Source organism: Sorex araneus, chromosome 1 (assembly GCF_027595985.1).
Source record: "Sorex araneus isolate mSorAra2 chromosome 1, mSorAra2.pri, whole genome shotgun sequence".
Lineage (NCBI taxonomy): Eukaryota > Metazoa > Chordata > Mammalia > Eulipotyphla > Soricidae > Sorex > Sorex araneus.
In genome coordinates, this window is record NC_073302.1 from 166806391 (window position 1) to 166827367 (window position 20977).

At 37.3% G+C, this 20977-nt stretch overlaps 1 protein-coding gene across 1 annotated transcript in view; it reads left to right on the plus strand.

Moving 5' to 3' along the window:
* Positions 1-20977, plus strand: part of ADGRV1 (adhesion G protein-coupled receptor V1) — a 534581-nt gene that overhangs the window by 310847 nt on the left and 202757 nt on the right. Inside the window, exon 84 of the mRNA XM_055138625.1 lies at positions 15757-15873. Within this exon, the coding sequence (XP_054994600.1) occupies positions 15757-15873 (117 nt within the window). The remainder of the gene's footprint in view (positions 1-15756; positions 15874-20977) is intronic.

Below are 20977 nucleotides of genomic sequence, written 5' to 3' on the forward strand. Positions count from 1 at the left end.
TGCAATTATCTAGGCAAGAGATGGAGGTTGCACATGAACTGGAGAAAGTTCCTTAATTTTGTCAAGGCTGTTCCCTGCGTTAATATGGAAATAATAGATAATGAGACATATGCCCCAACTTGTTTTAAAGATTAAATCACAAAACATACTTGGTCCATTTGCAAAACATACTTGGTCCATTTGAGAAAGGTTTTGTGGTGCTGATTCACTCACAAGGAAATTTTTAGTTTCATAAACAGACACAAACACATTTAACCTAATAGAAATCTTGCCTTCCTTTTGAGTTTCAGTCTACTTCCGGTTCTCCCTATCTCCTTTCTTCACTTTCAAATATGCTTTCTACCTTATTATTTCTTTGCAGTTCTCTGCTCTGTGCCCATCTTTTTGGATTGCAGGTGAGCTGGTCCCTATTTTGCTAATGGTGGAGACTTAATCCACTGATTTTGGGTCACCCTTGGTTTTTTCCTGTATCTCACTTAGGTTCTTGGGGATACTTATACATCTGGGAGAAGGCAGGGACAGCTTCTGTCATTCCTCTGTGGTCATCACTGACAATTCTTATGAACTTTATGACTGTCTTCCATTCAGTTGCTCCAGCTGCTTAGTATTCCATTGTGTAGATGTACCAAAGTTTCTTTAACCAGTCATCTGTTCTCAGGCACTTGGGTTTTTTCCAGATTCTGGCTATTGTAAACAGTGCTTCGATGAACGTACAGTGCAGATGTCATTTCGACTATATCTTTTTGCCTCTCCAGGATATATTCCCAGAAGTGGTATTGCTGGGTCAAATGGGAGCTCAATTTCTAATTTTTTGAGGAGTGACCGTATTGTTTTCCAAAAGGAAACCCAAGTTTTTAATGAGGCACAGGAGGCAGATTAGAATTTCTCCCATTAATTGGGTAGCTGTGTGAGAACTGACACTTAAAAGCAGTTTTAGAATATTAGTTTTCATTGACTTACTTATTTTGTTCTGATTTACTGCTGTGATTAATGAATTTTTGAGCAGTGATGATTAGATTAATTTAAGTTTATTATTCAAGTACCAGAGCCTAACAGATGGAACACTAATCTGAAGGCCAGGAATCATGGGTTATTCTCAAGACATACTGAATATTTTCCATGTAATTTGAATTTTTTGCTTTTTTAGAGGTATGGTTGATTAAAGTTATTGTAAATAAAATGGTCCAAATAAGGATATAAATTACTATGAATGAATATGTGGAAATTATAATAATTTAGAGAAAAATATTCAACACTTAGTGGTAATTTAGATATTTACTTGGCCAATGGAAAGTTAGAATTTTTTTTATTAGTGAATCACCATGAGATAAAGTTACAGACTTACAAATTTTCATGCTTGCATTTCAGTCATACAATGGTCGGGTACCCACCCCTCCACCAGTGCCCATTTTCTACCACCAATGGTCCCAGCATCCCTCCCACCACCCCCACCCGGTCTCCTTCACCCCACCCTGCCTCTGTGGCAGGGCATTCCTTTTGCTCTCTCTCTCCTTTGGGGGGTTGTGGTTAGGTTAGAGTTTTTTTCTTTCACTTAATTTAAAAATAACCATGACATCAAATATTTCAATACCGATTTCAAGGTTCTAAGGCCCTTTTCATTCTAACCTCATGCAATCCTTATAAAAGCTCCCAACTTAAGCCATTTCCATGTGACTTCTTGAAAGCAGACAATTATCTTTCCTTGCAGAACTTAAGTGAAATTGAAAGCATGTACCTTATTCTTCAACACTGGTTCCATTTCAGGGTTTATCATTCAAATTGGAGATACTTTTACATCTCACCTCACATAGTTCAGAAATAACGTGGTTACGAAGCATACAGCTTGGCATTGTTATTTTCCTTAGGCCTTCCAGATGCCATGGTTGACTTGTTTTCTTGTGAAGAACTGTTCCTAAAAATGGCTTTCAGCATTTCTTATGTCTAGCAGAACAGCAAAGGAATTGCTGTTATTTTCTGAAAGTGATGTAAATAGACCAAGAACCTACCCCCAACTGTATTTTAAGAATTTAACTGTACATCTGATTCTAATGTATCCTGATTATAAGTATTTTACATTTGCAACATATAGGAGCAACTTAGTGTATATAATATTGCATAGTGAGGAAATGTTACTTATGTCATTGTATAGTTTTATTTAAAAATCAAAGAGAGGGACTGGAGTGATAGCACAGCGGGTAGGGCGTTTGCCTTGCACGCGGCCGACCCGGGTTCGAATCCCAGCATCCCATATGGTCCCCTGAGCACCGCCAGGGGTAATTCCTGAGTGCATGAGCCAGGAATGACCCCTGTGCATTGCCAGGTGTGACCCAAAAAGCAAAAAAAATAAAATAAAATAAATAAAAAAAAATCAAAGAGAAATGATCATTGTCATTTTTTTTGAATCTAGTATATGAAAGGAATTAGACACAGGTTTCAGTACAACGCTTAGTTTGTGTTGGATCAGACAGATTGGGATTTTGTATGGATCGCTATGTCTATGATGATAGTGACATCACTTCTGAAACAGAGCAAAAGCAGAGGAACATCAAGAGCTTGGAATCAGGCTTTAGGATATAGCCTGTGGATGTGTACAGCCATAGGGTACTTCAGTCTCTGAAGCAGAGCCACAGATTCAAAGGGTCGTCAAAAGCTCATCATATTTAGAGTGTCTGAATGAAGACCAATGTAAGGAAATGGATCATATGATCCTGTGCAAGAGGACAAGTATTTGCTCTGTCTAAGAGCATTCACATCCCCTTGTTAGAGACACTGCCATAACCTATGCAAAACACATTGTGTGGCTAGAAGTTGATTGGCCATTAAGTCTTCTCCTATTAGGTTAAGTTCTGCCCTCTCATTTGGTTAAATTTGGTAGAGCCCAATAAATGTATAAGTGTTGTTAGCATATATGGTGATTCTAAAACTTTGACTTAAGATGAGACACCACATTATACTAATATTTTCTTCTTCCGCCTTTACCAGTGCATTTACATATGTTCTCCCATAGGTCTAAGTAAAGAAATCTAAGGCCAAAATTCAAACCTTAGGCTCATGACAAGTTGACATGTTAGTCCACAAGGGAAACTGCAATTATTATGGGTTGGCAGCTATTTGGGATGATTAAAAATTAGTTTTTTATCATAATAAAACATTTCTATGTTCCAAACCTTTTCCCCCTTTGGCAATAAAGTATATTTTCTTTGATAACAAATTTGCTTTAGGATAGTCTCTTTCCCACAGATTGTTAAAAAAGAGACATATTCAGTGCTTAAAATAATTACTTTAACACAGAATAATTGTACTTTATCAGCAATGCTTTTCAAATTTTCCCTGTTAGATGACTATCCTATTTACTCTTCTTTCTGACCAGTGGAAAAACAGAAGAAGTCAAGATATTTGAATGAATTTTTCTTGGACTCCTATATGTTTGTTTGCTTGGTTTGGGGCACACCCAGCTGTGCTCAAGGCTTTCTCCTGGCTCTTTGCCGAGGGACCACTGCTGGTGGTGCTCAGGGGACCATATGTGGAGCCAGGGATAGGACTTGCATGCATGGATGCATGCGAGACAAAGACCCTACCTGCTGCACTATCTCTTCAACCATTCTTTAGAACCTTTTCAAATTTTTCATATAAATATTTCTGATCTGGAGCTGGAGCGATAGCACAGTGGGTAGGGCATTTGCCTTGCACACGGTCGACCTGGGTTCGATTCCCAGCATCCCATATGGTCCCCTGAGCACGGCCAGGAGTGATTCCTGAGTGCATGAGCCAGGAGTAACCCCTGTGACCCAAAAAGTAAATAATATATATATATTTCTGATCAACTTTGTATCCAGCAACAGAACACTTACGAAGAATTTTATGATTAGCCAAGGGATAAAAACTGTTGGGTGTCTAGGACAAGAATAGATGAAATAAAAATTCTATGGAAATTAATAATAGCTAGGCAATATATTTGCTTTTGATTAATACTATTTTTTTAGATATTTGGGTCACTAATAGATCATTACTATTTCACCGTGGTTTGCAGTTTCTGAGTTAACTGTACTAACTCCATGGAAGCAGAAAGCCATTCTCTGTTGAAACTCGAACAAAGCCTGGAGTCCTGAACAAAGAGGAAGAGTGTCAGACGACGAACATGCAGGATCAGGAGAGAGCAGGAACATTCAGAGGGTTACATGCAGACAGTGCCTCCTTTCAAAGTACAGGCCACTTAGAAGCTCTCATTTGAATGTTTGTGTATGTATAGAATGTTCTAGCAAACTTTGTATGCTCTGAAGGAAGTAAAGAAATAGTTTCTTTAGCCCAAGAGCTTTATGCTCCCCCTCTCCCACTATGTTTGTATCTACTTCCACCTTGCAAAGAGTAGAAAATGAAGAGTAGCATCCTTAATTTTAAAGAGTTCTTAAAGAAAATTAAAAAATAGAACTTAAACCTGCTTCTAAAAATTTTACTAAAGGTAGTGCTAGTAAAACAATTTTAAATATTCCTAGCAACTACCACTATCAAAGAAAACAAAAATTTACCTCAAAATGATGTCCAATTATAGTATTATAGAATGAATATCAGAAATGTCCATTTGCTCCAAATTAACAGAGGCAGAAAATCCTCTATGACGGTTAAAGTCACAAGACACTTTCTTGAGTAAAGGAAACAAAATTGTTTGATAACAACTGGTTGAGATTGTCAAAACACAATACAAATAGCCATTTTAATAATTGAAAGAGAGAGCTCAAAGAGATATTATAGTGGATATGATGTTTCCCTTGCAGGTTCAATCCCCAGCATCCAATATAACATGTTCCCCGAACACTACCAGGAGTAATTTCTGAGTGCAGAGCCAGGACTGACCCTTGGGCATCGCCGGGTGTGACCCCAAAACAAACGAACAAACAACAACAAAAAACTGAGAGTGAAGAATAAATTAAAAACTTTAGGAATGAGTGAGCTTAAATAGACAATAGGGTGAATAGGTGTTTTTTGGTATGTCTCAAACATCTTTCTTATATCAATTCTTTCTCATTAACTTTGTTTTATTTTTAGTACGTAACCTCATAAAATCATTGAAAACCATTCTTCTGTGGTTTTTGCTCTAGGAATCACTGCCAACCTGAAAACACAGATTTTGGAGATGAATTTAAGAGAATTTTCTGACACAGATACTTATCTATAGACATCCTAGGAATTTAAAGATTTTGCAGTTTAAGGCTAAACTCCTATGCAGAATGGGGTTAATTTAAATTTAGATTCATAACATAGGAAACCCATAGCTAAATAAATGTTGCACCTTACTTTCCATTTGAAGAATCCAACCAGGATAAATTCAAAATTTGAAAAATATGATGATACAATTTATTTAAAGCTTTTTCTGGCAATTATTATCACCAATAGCCTAGGTAATCTAATAGACTTATATTAGCCATTAGTTTTATCTTCCTTCTGAAACCCATGTTAGAGGCAATCCCAAGAAAATCATACAGTTATTTATTCTCCTCATTCTTTGGTAGATACTCAATGGATAGGAAATTGTCCAGATAGAAGAGGATCAAGCAAAAGTCCTAGCTAATAACCCCAAAGTAAATGATTATACTTATTAACTAGATGATTTTTCTTTGCTGATGACTCATTGACACCATTTGTTTGCCAAACCTTTTATGAAGACTAGTCATTGTATTGTAGGCAGAAGTACTAAGCAAAGAAGTTTACAATGATCCTAATCGCAGACTAAACAGATATGCCAGATAATTAGCTAACAATGCCAGGCAGTATTCAGTCAAGAAAACTCTAATTCATGGATACAATAGGAATTGGTATCTGGAAAAATAATGTTCCAGGTATATTTGGAGACAGGTCTATAAATTGACTTGTTCTCTGGAAGAGGAATAGAGTTGACTAAATGAGAGATGTGAAGGGGTGATGATTATCAATATTTACAGAAGATTGAGTAATGTCTCAAACTAAATAGTAGATTGTGAATTTGAGACTAGTGAGGGGTTTGAGTGTGGTGATATAATCGGGGCAGTTTGAAGATTATACATTCAGTTCTTAGAGATATGGAGCCACAGTCCGCTTACTGCAGACCAGACAAGATTTAATTGAGGCTCTCAGAACTGGATGGAGCAATGGTAATTGTAAATATATGCCCTTTAATAGTGGAAGCCATTGTTTAATACCCAGATTTTTCATCTGTGGGTTATGTTCCCCAAAATTTGACATCAGTAAAAGGTGTCTGAATGTAATGACCAAAAATTAACTTAAATCAACCACATAATGAGTCCATGGTGTTTGGGGCTATCTTTTCTTGTGTTGTATTTCTCAGGCAAAAATGGGTCAGAGTGAAAAATCTTAAAGTACTGACCTAACTTATTACTTATTTCCAGTGGCAGGGATTTCTTACATTTGAAGATAAATTGGATATCTGAACTGAAAAGTCTTAGGCCTGGATTTTTTTTTCGAGCGCGTTAACTGCAGTCAAATTTTTTTCAGGTCCTTAAAAGTTTAATATATGTTCAGCTCATACAGTAAACTTTTTAAGTACTTATGCTATTGTGTATCACAGAAGGGAAGTTGAAATGTAAAGCCTGTAGAAGTACATACACACAAAAGTGATGGGAGAAGAGTAAAAGTTTTCTCTTCATTTGCTTTGTGGCCTAAAAGATCCCCTGGATCCATTTGTTTCTTTTTTTTCACTTTTTTAAATAAATCACTGTGAGATACAGTTACAGACTTATGAACTTTTGTAATTATGTTTCAGTCATACAATGTTCAAGTACTCATTCCTCTACCAGTGTGCATTCTCCATTACCAATGTTCCCAGTATCCTTCCCCCACTCCAACCCTTCCCACGCCCTGCCTCTGTGGCAGGCACATTCCCTCTTACTCTGTCTCCTTTTGGGTGTTATGGTTTGCAATACAGGTACTAAAAGGTCATCATTTCTGGTCCATAGTCTACTTTCAGCATGTGTCTACCATCCTGAGCGAGCCCTCCAACCATTCCACTTGGTCTGGATATTTAAAGCACTAAGCTGATAAAATAAACACTTTGTGGAGGCTGGTTTCTGCTTGACACTACAACCCTCATTTGTGTAGAAAAGTGTGAACCAGTTTTTAAGTTAGTCCAGAGATGTGGTAAGCATTTCAGAAAATTCATCACAGTGATTTTCCACAATAGTTTTGAATATGAGAGACCTGCAACCCTCACTAGAGGTCTTCCTCTGCCCTTTCTCCCACTAGGAACAAAGCGAGATATTCGAACAAATAGTCAGCAAAGCCTTTCAACAGAATGAGTTGGCCCTGACATGTGTTTCTTTCAAGTAATTTGATGAGGAGGGAAGATTGTAAGGTAGATCTTCAATGTGGGTTTTTGCTATTTCTTATAAAAATATTCTTTTTAAGCAGCATCTGCAATGCCTGCTTTAAGCTGTGCTTCACATGTAATTTCAAAGAAAATTGTAATAACGAGAGGTAGCTGTGTGCATCAGTTGCTTGGTTCATTGGAAGAGTTTTGAGATCTAGTTCAATTCCTAATCTTTGAATCAGAAGGCTTGGAACCAAGTTACGATTTTACTACTCGTGGCCTTGTGACCTTATAGAAGTCACACAACATCTTGACCATGACTGTCTTTTTCCTCATCATGATACATGGCGCCTGTTGTGTTCATTTTCATATTTACCCAACTTTCACTTCTTTATCCTTAAGATGTTGCATTGCGGAGATGGTTTATGGGATAAGGCACTGCCTTGCAGTCAATTTCTTTTGATTCTGGTACCACATGATCCCCTATGCATTGATAGGAATGACCCCCAAGTGCAGAAACAGGAGCACTAAGCAATGTGGGGTATGGTGAAAACATAACTGCCCCCCCCTGCTATAAAGGTTATAGCTTAAGTATCTTTTCCTTAGAGAAGTCTCCCATAACTTTCATATCTAAAGTGTATCCATTTTCTAGAGTTACTGAATCAAGTTTCTATGTACTCATAGCTTAAAACATCAGGAATTTTTCTTTCATAATTCTGAAATATATATGTCTCATATCAAGATGTCAAAATGGGCATCCTCTCATAAAGGCTCTAAGAAAGAATCCTTCTTTGTGTTTTCCTACTTGGGGGTGCTGATTGTCAGTCATTGGTATTCTTTGGCTTGCAAATTAATCACTCTAGCACACACAGTTTTTACCTGTGAAGAGATAGGAATGGCCATTAAATACTGATTAAGGAATCAACAGATCAGAATAACTCTTATCAACATATAGCTTCCAAATAAAAGATTTCTTTAAAGGAACTGCGTTTAGAATTGAGGAGATACACAATAGCACCCTACTCTGTTTTTTTTGTTTGTTTGTTTTTGTTTTTGTTTGTTTGTTTGTTTTGTTTACCTTCAGCCAAGACAGAATGGATGATTTATTGTGCACACGGATTACATTCGGCCAGGCAAGAACAGAATCAGTCCAGGATGTTAGGTCTGGGGCAAAGGGCCGCAAGGGGACTAAAATGGAGGGCCTCTCAGCGGTGGCCGAGGTGATCAGGTGTTCCAGATGCAGCGAGATGAATTCGAGAGAGCTCGGTGTTAGGAGGTTCTACCCAATGTCCCCGGCCTCAGCCTTTCTTCGCGTCTGCTTCTGCGGCCTCCACGGTGCACAAGATCGCACTTGACCTCTGCCTCATGTTTCTTCTTTTGCGCTTCAGCCTGCGCATTCGCTTCTTCCTCCACTTAGCTCTCATGGTGCGGAGGCCACCGAGGAGATGGCTCTACGGCCGAGAGCCCTACTCAGTTTTTATTGGACAGATTAACCAGAAAGAACATCACCAAAAAAAAAAAAATAAGGGTCCTAAATGAGAAATTGGAAGGATTAAGATTAATAAACATGTACAGAATCCTTCATAAATATGAATACACATTCTTTTCCAGAGCACAACATCCTTTAGGCTGAAACACATGCTGGGTCATAATTGTAATGTAATTTCTATTGGTTTACAGAAATAGAAATTACATTAAGTACCCGTCCAAATCACCGTTTAATGAAGATAGAAGCTAACCATAAGAGAATGTTGGGAAAAATTCCAAAACAATTTTAAGAAGCTAAACAACATATTGTTAAATGACAGTAATTTAACAAAGAGAAATCTGGGTCAAAGAGGAATCTAAAGAAGAAATAAAAATATAACTTAAAGTGAACACAAATTGAGACACAAACTATCAGAATCTATGGGACACAGCCAAAAGCATTACTAAGGAGGAAGGCTATGCGGGCTTTTATCAGAAAAGTAAAAAAAAGCTCAAATGAGTAATGTAACTACATGTCTTAGAAACTAGAAAAAGAACAACAAATGAATCCCAACGTTAGAAAGAAGGAACAGTGAAAATTATAGCAGAAATTAATGATAAGAAATTAAGAAAAGGATACAGTTAGTAAATGAAACTTGAAGCTGGATTTTCAAAAAATAAGAAAGATCAAAACAGATTAGCTACACTCAGGACAAAAAGAAAGAGAGGAGACCCAAGTAAATTAGATAAAAGTATCAGCATAAGGAGGAAAATCACAACAGTTGCCTTTCTTGTAATATAAATGATCATAAGAGGTTTTTGTGAATAATTTTATACCTTTAAGAGGGAAAGCCTAAAAGTGGCTGCATTCCTAGAATTCTGTAACAATCCAAGTCTTAATCAAGAGGAAGTACAAAATCTGAACTGAGAAACCATGAAGAAGTTGATAATGGTAACAAGAAATAATGGTAGCAAGTTGTAAAATCAATACATTTTATTCTTGTCTTTTGCACTTCTTTGTGTACTGGAGAGATAGCACAGTGGGTAGGGTGTTTGTCTTGCATGCAGCTGACCTGGGTTCGATTCCTCCGTCCCTCTCTGAGAGCCTGGCAAGCTCTGAGAGTATCCCGCTCGCACAGACAGCAGAGCCTGGCAAGCTACCCGTGGCATATTCAATATGCCAAAAACAGTAACAAGTCTCACAATGGAGATGTTACTGGTGCCTGCTCGAGCAAATCGATGAACAGCAGGACGATAGTGCTACAGTGCAGACAGTGCACTTCTGTATGCAAACAATGAACTAGGAAAAAAAAGCAATAAAAAATACTACCATCATATTGTAAAACTTCAAGAACCCTTGAATCAACGTTTACAAAGGATGTGCACAACTGTCATATTGAAAATACTAAGATACTGTAGGAAGAAATGAAAAAGGATACCAGAGAGTTGAAAAATACCCAACTTTCATGGATGGGACTTGAAGAAGTAACATTATCAAAATGATCATTCTATACAAACTACATACTGAATGAAATTCCCATCAGTGTTCCAGTGACATTTTCAAGGACTTAAAAAAAAACTTGATAAAATTTATATAAAATCATACAATTATCTGAGTACCCAAAGCTACTCACAGAGAAAACTGCATTTGAGAAGTACTGTATTTCATGACTTTAAATTGTGCCACAGGGGTTGAAATACAAAACAGCAGGTAGGGTGTAACTTGCACATCGTTTACCTGGGCTTAATTTCTGGCACCCCATATAGTCCCCTGAACCTCATCAAGAATGACCCCTCAGCTCAGAGCCAGGAGTAATCCCTGTGCACAACTGGGTGTGCCCTCTCACCCATTGTGGTATCAATCTATAGCAATCTGAACTGATACCAATGGAATTGAATTGAGGACCCAGATACAAATCCTTGAATTTATGGAGAGTGAACCTATAACAAAAGAGCAGTTACAGACTACCAAGTGAGTCCCTCCACCAGTGTTTCAAGGTTCCTCCATCATTTTCCACTGGTCTCCCTCCAGACCTCTTAGTTAAATAATAAAATTTATTCGCAAAGTATATCTGAACTGAGATAAAATTTGCATTTGTCCCTTGAGTTTCTTCCAACAATTTTACAAAGTGGGAATGACCTAAATTCTGCAATATTGGTTCTTTCTCTCATTTGATCATGTTATGAGCTTTGATTTTGATACACAGAGCACCTCAGTAGATACATGGTACAATAGCTGTGTAGAAGATACTTAGGTGCATGCACTTGCTCTTTGAATTGTAATAAAATGTTTTTTTTAAATGTTCATCACAGCTTTTTATCTCTGATAAAACAGATTCTTCATATTATACTATATTTCCCAAGTTCCTTCTGGGCAAGTGACTAATTAAATTATTTCATTCTTAAGGCCTACTAACTTGATAATGAACTACTTTAGAATACTTCAGGTAAACCCCACTCTGAACATTAGATACCAAGTTTCTTTCAGAGGTCCCAGTAGAGAATATTTTCCAGATGAACTGTTGTTCCACTTAACCTAACCGATGCATATGTTTTGCTTCTAATGAATCTAATGACCTCCCTTACAGTAATTATTATAATTTCTTGCAGAATTCTAAAAGGGAAAATGATACTAACAATAATGTTAGATAAAGAATATGGTAATGGTTATAGGATATTTAATTTATTTCTTAAAAATATAGATAATATTATGTCCTTAAAGGTAATGATGCCAATGTACTGATCAAATAATTGTCAATTTTAATTAAAATTATTCACATTTAAAATAATCATTAGTTTACATGTTTTGTATGTTTTATAGGTGCAATTTTATGTACAGTATTCTTCCACCAGTCATTTGAACTCTCCTCTGTTCCATCTTCCTTCCTACCTTCCATAATTTCAACCCTATGAGAAAATTACTTGTTTTTTGGCTCCTGGGTCACCCTCAGTGGTGCTCAGGGCTTACCTCTGGATCTGTGCTCAGAGATCACTCCTGGCAGGGCTCAGGGTACCATATGGCGTGCCAGGGATTGAACCTAGGTTGGCTGTGCACCAAACCGCCCTATCTGCTGTATTATCTCTCAGTTCAGAAAAATTACTTCTCATATTTAAGCAAAAGTAAGTAACCGTTAAACTAACTTATTTAAAGGATAACGGAACATACTAGAAATATGTGTATATGTAAATCCCCATCTATATAACAAGACTTCTTTTTCAGCTTTTTGTTTTGTTTTGTTTACTTTTCTTCAACCTTGGGCTCCTGCACTACAGAATTGAGGCAATAATCACAATAGTTTGGGTTATTTAGGGATAAGATGAAATAATATCTGCAAGGCATTTTTAGTACAGTACCTGGCACATAATAACCATTCATTAAATGGTAATTGTTAGTAATATTATAGCTTGCTGTTAAAAATAAATCAGTACTCTTTGACTGTATCCCAGATAGAAAAGACTAGCCTTGGTATTAATGAATGACTCATAAAGATGTTTCTAAGAGAGAAAATTACTTTGTAAAGAAGAGAAAAACAAGAGCAAAAACTTTTGAAGTGGCTAAGATATTTTTGTGATAAACTCAGTAATTGTCTTTTACAGAATCGTCTTCTAAAATATCTTCCCCCTCCCCACTATGGATTGCAAATATCCCAATAAATATCCTTTACCATAGATAAGATGTGTACAGATACATTTTGATAAGTCATGAGGTTTGTTTGGTAATTGAAATTTTATGGGTTTAATTATTTTAAATCTAGTAACTTAATTTGACTACATATACATGCAATCTTAAGCAAAGACTCCCAGTTTTATCTTGCCTTTGATTCTGAGTAACAACAGCTGATTATTTAACTGTATGTGTTTGTATATCTTAATTATTAGCTGTAGTAAGAAAACAAGATGCTTACTGTTCTGACAGTAACATGTAGCAAGAGTAGACTCATGCCCAGTGTTACTTATAGGGTCAGGAGCAAGGATACCCTAAAAATCAGGACAAGTACAGAACGTGCCACTTGAAGACTGTAAATATGTTGATTGACTTCTGTACTGTATTTTCACTATGACAACTACAAAAAAAAAGTAATGATTATAAAAACCTGTCCAGACCAGTTTCTGACACATTTAATAGTTGCCAAAGACTCTTGATTGCATTCAACAACTCCCTGACACACCTCAAACATTTTGAAACATTAAGTTTTTTTGGTTGGGGGGTATAGGTTGCCTTTGATGCTGGAGGCCACCAGGACTCTATCCAAGGTGCTCCAGAGGCCACTCAGTGCCTGTCGGCATGCCTTCAGCCCTTTGACTTACCTACCCTGCCCTGGAGCAAATTCATTTATCATTATAGTGTCTTTCTCTTTGACTCGATGCTCTCCTGTATAATAGCCGAAGTATAAAATATGCAAAATTGGAATTTGTTTGACACAGGCAAAAGGAAGAGAGAAAGGGAATGAAAGGGAAAGGAAAGGAAATCCTGAGAGTATTTTAGTTGTTGCACTCCTTGACAGAAGACCATAAGTTATCCAAGAATATTTAACATTATCTGTTCCAGAGGTCCCCAAACTTGTCTACTCTTATCATCCCCTTTATAGAAAAAAAATAGCCCGTGTCTCGCTGGAAAATTGCTTCTTTTTATTTTGTGTTTATTGTTTTGGTCCATGCCTTGGGTGTTTAGGTCTTCCACATGGCTCTGAATGCTCAGGAGTCACTCTTGGCAAGGCGCCAGGGATCTTATCAGGTGGCCGAGATCAAACTGGGGTTGGCCACATGCAAGGCAGCTGCCCTAACTGCTTTTCTATCTCTCCAGCCCCGAAAATTACCATTTTGAAGTGAACATACAGAAAGTGTCTCCAGATTGCACTCAAGGTTGCTACTCCCTGGATCACCCAGTTTGGGAATAACATGTCTAGTCAAAGTGGGGGAAAATGAATAAATCTGTGAAAGCAGGAGACATGGTTGTGATTTTAAGCAAGATGTTAATAAGTCTTTTATGTTTAATATTTTATCAGAACTTTATATCTGATAAATGTTTTAATTGTTTCATCAAATAATTTTTAAAAATTGTACAGACATGCTGGTAAAAGTTCAACAAAAGTACGTATATCTCATTGAATGGTATCAGGAAATGTCATTAAATTTGTGATACTATGATTATTGGCAATGCCACTGACATTGCAAAAAAGAAAAGTAAACCATCAACCAGTGCTTCTCATGAACATAAACTTTGTTATTTCAGTGCTAGTATGGCACGCATAACAAAAAGACCATATACTCACAGCCAAGGCAAATGGGTAGCACAAAAATGCTAGACAAGTCCACAACTAATAGCAAAGGACATCATGTGTAGGGCTGGTGGTCTAACCCAGTTTTACTGTGTACAAAGCAGACACCCTCCCATCTTTAAAGTCTTTCCTCTTCTGCCTAGATCTTCTAAAGCCAACTTGGATGCATGATGCTCAGTCTCAATGCTAGTATTTTTGAGTGTTCACTGAATATTTGTGGGAATTTAAGAGCACCTCCTGAGTTCTCTAGGCGATTCCATAAGTGATCCCCACACAGAGAGCCAGGAACAAGCCCTGGATACCACTGAGTGTGGCCATATAAAAAGCAAAATAAAGTCCTGAAAAAGTCACCACAAATGCTATTCTAGAAAAGAAAAGCTTTAGGTCAGAAATTTTAAGACTTGATGGACATCTTTGGGACAGTGAGTCTAATGAGGGGCATATTTCATTTGAAAATAGAAACCTGTTCATTAAAACATCTGAAATCAGAACATTTGAAAATATAAAATGTACTCTGTAATATATTGGTGTGATTTGATGGTGAGCATGTGATTCTTTTTTAAAAAAGATTAAAACAGTTTCGGATTTATGTTTTCTGTTTAGAAGTTGATGGATTTTGAGGCATAAGTCACAAGTATTCTTGTAAAAACTTTTTTTCCCTTTTTCTCCACAGTCTTTTCGAAATCAACTACTTTATTTCCAGCACTAATTTTTTAAATATTTGTGTATTTTGGATACAGTGATGATATTACAAAAGATTCAGACATAATATTTATCTCTGTCCTAAGGAGCAAGGAGTTTTTTCTTGATAGGTTACAGTTCACTATTGCTCCAAATTTTCACATTACTGATATTTTTTCATACAGACTTTGATGCAGTAGTTATATATTTGAGAAAATGCAAAATGATGCAAGAAAAAGCCAGCATGTTTAACTAATTCATACATTTATTCAAGCATTATTTACTGAATACCTTCCGTGTGTTACACACTGAGAAAAACTGATCCTGTCTTAATAGAAATTAATCTTGTGCATTGGATTAACAATAATTTAGCAAGTAGCATGATAAATAAGCTAAATATAAACTACCTGGGAAGTATATTTTTTAAAGGGTATCTCCTTCACTTACCAGTAGGCTGGTAAGTGAAAGAGAGAAGTAAAGGTTATTAAATAGTATGGTCAAGTGAAGGCTACTTTTAAAAAATGGTTTGAGAGCAGTTGAAAAAGAATCTCAAGGATTCAAGTAATGATATGTTTGAAATTTTTATTAATTTGTTTTTTATCTGTGTTTTACTTTCCAGCAAGAAGATACAGGGCATGTCAAAGTCAACTTTTTCTTATCTTTCTCTTTGTAACTTCAATGAGAAGTGATTTTTCTATTCAATTTTCTCCTTTCTACTTAGCTAACATTAATATATTTCATGGAATTTCTGACCAACTGAGGTAATAATAAGATTTACTCTGGGAATTTACTCTGGAAAGACTGAAGCAACACAGTCTAAATATGTTGCACAATTTCATATTCTCATCATTTCCTAGAAATATAAAAACATGCATTGTTGTTTCTAGAACGATGTGACTGTACCAGTTTTGTGGAACAAATCAAATTCTTTTTCTTTGTCAGAAGTTAATAAGATTCAGTTAGAAAACATTCTGTTTTTTTAATATGCTTTATTTTAGCATGATTGAACAATAAAATTTGCATTTTTTGCAGGTTGTGTTTCTGGCATCTGCATATGCAAGTCCCCAGCTCACAAATGGGAGCTGCTCTGCTATGGCTGCTGTGACACATTACCTGTATCTTTGCCAGTTCAGCTGGATGCTTATCCAGGTTGGTGCTGCATCCTGCCTTGCTTCAAATTTTCCAGTGGATATAGGGGGCAGTGATCTTCATATCTGATACTTTGGGTACTGGAATGTGAATAATTTTATGTATCGTTCACTATAATTATAAAAGAACCATGCAGGGGAAATCTTAAAACCCGTACAACATTAGGAAGTCTAGAGTGTTTGAGGAAATGGCCAACAATCTAGTATGGTTGGAAATAAGAGAGTGGTAGTAACTTATGACGTGGACTCTGAAAGGGACAATGAGAAACTTGAACTTTCCCCTCCTAGAGGAAGTCATAATATTATTTTAAGAAAGGGAGTGGTATGGTAGGATTTTGATTTTTACAAAGCTTTCCCTATTTGTAGTCATTTGGGTACAGGGAAAATTTGATAAGTGAACCAATTAAATAGCTCTGGCTGTGTCCCAGGAAGAGAACATGGTGATATGAAGTAAGGAGAGAGCAGTAGAAGCACAAGGAAATGGGGGAGCTTTTGAATTCGTTTAAAACTATTTTTATAAATAAAATTTATGAATGACATAGGTTGGACAGGTAACTCAGAGGTTAAAGTGCTTGCCTTGCTTGCACCCAATGCCCTGTAGTCCCCAGCAGCACCTATGGTTATCCCTGAGCATAGAGCCAGAGGTAAGCCTGAGCAATGTTGGATGTGATCCAAACCCCAAACAGACCAAAAGCAAACAAGTAAATTATGAATAATGCAAAAGAAACAACCAAGAATCTTTCCTAAGCTTTTGGTATGAGTATCTGGGTGAGTGGTGGTGTCTTAAACTTAAATAACAATGACTGGAAAGAAAACCCACGTATTCGGGACTTTGTGACTGATAACTCTGGGTTCAATGGAACTGGGAACTGGGATCCTTTGCCCGAATCCCCCTGTTTCCAGCAACTCAGCAGTCACACCCATAAGCCACCAATGGCTGGCGCCAGATTATCTCTTCATTGCCCACGATTCAGAGTCACATATCCTTCTCTCCCAGAAGGGAGCATAACATGACCCTTGACATAATCATGCCTGTCATAATCAGACCCCACACCAGGCTGTTTCATTCAGGGTGCCCTGGAAGGGGGCGGGTGCGATCCCTCCCTGCCCCAACAGACCCAGCCTTGGCAGCCGAAAACTTCCAGAACTCAATCGCTGCCTTGCTCACAAGCTGCTCTTCACATGCTTGGGCCGAACCTCACCCACGAGTGAACCTATTCCTGGACTACGTAACTGCATTTTCGGCCTTGAGACACTTCATACCACACACCCTACCCATATTCCAAAGAGTACCACGCACCACATTTGATGGGGTTCAAAGTAGGAGGCAACCAATCTTAGAGGGAAATTCTTTTTTTTTCCTCTATATACTTAAGATATATATACTTAAATATATATGTATATATATATACACTTAAGCACATAAGGCTCAAATTAAAACAACATATTAGTTGTTGTCTTATAGTAGGGCTTAATGGCCCCTGGGTGAAATACAACAATCTTCACTCTCTTTCCTCTAAAAAAAAATTTTTGTAGCCTTTTTAGTGATTTTTCATAATAAACAATACAAAATATATTATTTTGGTTCAGCATTGGGGCAGGAATTGGGGTTCGGGATGGAAACATCCGAAATATGGTGGTGGGAAGGTGTAATGGTGGTGGGATTGGTGTTTGAATATTAAATGTAATCAAATATTGTGATTTACTTTATAAAATAAAATTTTTTAAAAAAATAATGACTGGAAATTGGGACAAAGATGATATATTTTGAGAGGGGCTGAACATGAAATACTTGCTGTGGGAGTGTGAAGAGAAGTGGAATATACAGAACTGAAGGAATCCTTATGCTGTTACAAAATGCTTTAGGAAAGTATTGACTTAGAATTGGAGTGTGGAGGCATTGCTTTGGGAGAGGCTGTCTGCAGAAAAAGAAGCAAGACCAGAGGTATCTTATCATACTCCTCTGAGGAACTAGAAATTTTAGGGAGAAATGTAAGCTCTTCTGACCAATATCCCAGTGTCTCTTTATCATATGCTCATTCTCTTGATAAAGATTCCCATGAAGGAATTGGAACTATTTCAGTAGTACTAATGTTACTAATTAAATGACTTAACTAAAATGATCCTGTAGATAATACTTTCTCCACAATCACATTGTTAAGACTTCTATGTGATGAAAATCGTTTCGTAGTTTGCATGGGAAGTGTTTTATATCAAGAACTATATTCTGGCACTTGAATTTTCTTTTGAATTGCTGAATAAGACGTATTTCCACTGTGTAATAAGATTGAACAAGAGAAATGATACTGAGAATACTGCACAGTCTCATAAAACAGATATTTTCCAAGGTGCTGTAATGATAGTAAACTTCAGTAAGGGATGAAGGAGAGGAGAACTGAATTATTCAGTTAATCTAAATCGTTCAAACAATTAGACACCTGATTCTGACTTTGAATTCTGCCATGACCATTTTAGAGTCTTTGAAACTTTAATCTTTCCTTAACTTTCATCAGTTATTGACTCTCCCAAAGTTTGATTCTAAATTGTGATCTGGGGATAATAATTCCTACTTCATAGAATCACAGAAACTAAGTAAAGCAAAAACCAAAACCAGATCTAGACTAATTCCTACTTCATAGAATTATTATGTAATAACTCTTCAGAATTGATCATGGTAAATTTCTGCTACTTGAGGGGTCAGACACACAGTACAGGAATAAGGTTTTTGCCTTGTACACTGCCAACACAGTTTTGACTCCTGGCAGCACCTGGGTCTTTGAGCACTATCAGAAGGAATAAGCCTTGATCACTGCCCTATGTGGCCCAGAAGCCAAAAGGAAAAGAAAATATTATGTTATTCTCCAACAATTAAGCAACAATATATCTAATTCACAAACAATTAAAAAATTGATTTTGAAATTAATTTTATCATCATCATCATCATCCCTTTGATCATCAATTTTTTTGAGTGGTCTCAGTAATATATCCATTAATCCTAGCCCTGAGATTTTAGAAGCGTATGTTTACTCATCCTTCCCAACGGTGCTGCATTGGAGGCTCTTTCAGGGTTAGGGGAATGAGACCCATCATTGTTACTGCTTTTGGCATATGAATATGCCACAGGGAGTTTTCCAGGCTCTCCCATGTGGGCAGGAAACTCTTGGTAGCTTGCCAGGTTCTCCAAGAGGGAGAACTAGGCTATATGCTTGGTTTTATAGTCTTTGTATATTGGCTGTTGATGGGATTACATGGTGCCAGGGGCAGTTTCTGGATATGACTGCCTAGCTACTGCAAAATGGGGCATCTGGGTGGAAGAGTCCCAGTCTCGATCCGAGCAGGCTTGGAAATCTCAGCCCCAGGTCCCACACACCTGGGTTCCTCTGCCGGTTCCTTCATGTGTGAGGCTCGTCCCAATGTGTGGAGAGTGGCCTTGAGCATGACTGTGGCTGGGTTCCGGAGGTCTTGGTCTGCGGGGGCTCTTCTCAGGGAGGGGAGGGAAACTCAACCAACCCCTCTGAGGGGCCCCGGTGAAGACAGTCAGGCGCGGGGGCAAGAGACTCTGCCAATTTTTATTAAATTAAAATTAAAATTCTGAAATTGAAATACCAGGTGTTATTCTTATTTCAAAATTCTTGAGGAATTAGCTAAACTAAACTTTTTATTACAATTTGTGTATGCTCCAAGCTACTGAGAGTATCTCGCCCACACAGCAGAACCTGGCAAGCTACCTGTGGCATATTCGATATGCCAGAAAGAGTAACAACAAGTCTCATAATGGAGATGTTACTGGAACCTACTCATCATGAAAATAGATGACATGTGACAGTAACAGTATGCTCACATTATTTTCCTGAACCTATGTCCCCACTGGTGTGCTTGGAGATCTTATTTATGCCCCTGACCTATTCATAGATAGGTAATATTAAGCTAGAAGAATAGCTAAAATAGCAAACTGCTTTAATTGAGAGCACAGGTAGGATCAAAACAGAGAAACTATAGTGTAGACTGAAATTTAAAGTGAAAGATATAATCTGATGAGGGTTAAATTAAAATGTTAATTTAACACGAAAATTAATAGGAATATAATATGTCCATGATTTAGAGCATACGAACTACAGGAAGCACAGACCAGCACAGGACCAGAAAGTACCAGGGAAGAGGGAACTAACTGCTTGCACCTGCCTGGACTCAACCTCCAACATCCCCGTGATCCCTTCAGCACCTCCTGGAGTGATCCCTGAGCACAGAGCCAGGAGTTAAGCACTGAGTATTGCTGGTGTGATTCCAAAGCAAAGCAAAAACCAAAACCAGATCTAGACTAAATTAATAAGAAAAAGAAGGCAATGGAGAGTTATAGTTACATTGTAATCTACAATGAGCAGCCTAGGATCCCTGTAACCACTTTCATGCATCAGACTGCAACAGGAACCATTAACCAACCAGGGAGAACCCAGACGTCAGGCCTGTAACAAACACTGAAGTAGCTGCAGATAACTAGTCTGGAAATAATTTAGGGATATATGACGGCTGTCTGTAAATGCTGAAGAGTCCTCCTATGGGAAGGAGTGGACTATTTATAGCTTAATTATACTTATTTTTTAAAGAACCAGAATAAACTGGTCAAAAATTAGGGAAGCACATTTTGATTACCATTAAGACTTTCATAGTCAATAATATGCTGTCAAAGTTGAAGAGGCAGTTTCTAAAAATAGATACTCTCCAGTTACTTGAATATATTCATATGGGGAAAAGACCAGCTATCAAGTCTGTCTTAGACATATTTCGTGCTTGAAGAAAATCCTGGAGTGCTTCACGCAGCTTAATAGAGATGGGTGTATTCCTGTGTCTTCTTCAGGCGTTAAGGAAATAGCAAATGGCTGATATACATTCAGTAAACTAGATTTCTGTATGGTTAATGGTTTAGAAAAACTATTGAATTACAATAAGTGTAATGCATTTCAGGTGGTGCCCCACACATTTTTCATGGTTGTGATGTGACCACAAGGGAAAATTTCAATAACGCCTGAAATCTAGGTAGATTATTGCAAATGAGTTACTTCCTGACCAAAGGTAGTTACTTCACCAAACTTTATTTTTACATATAA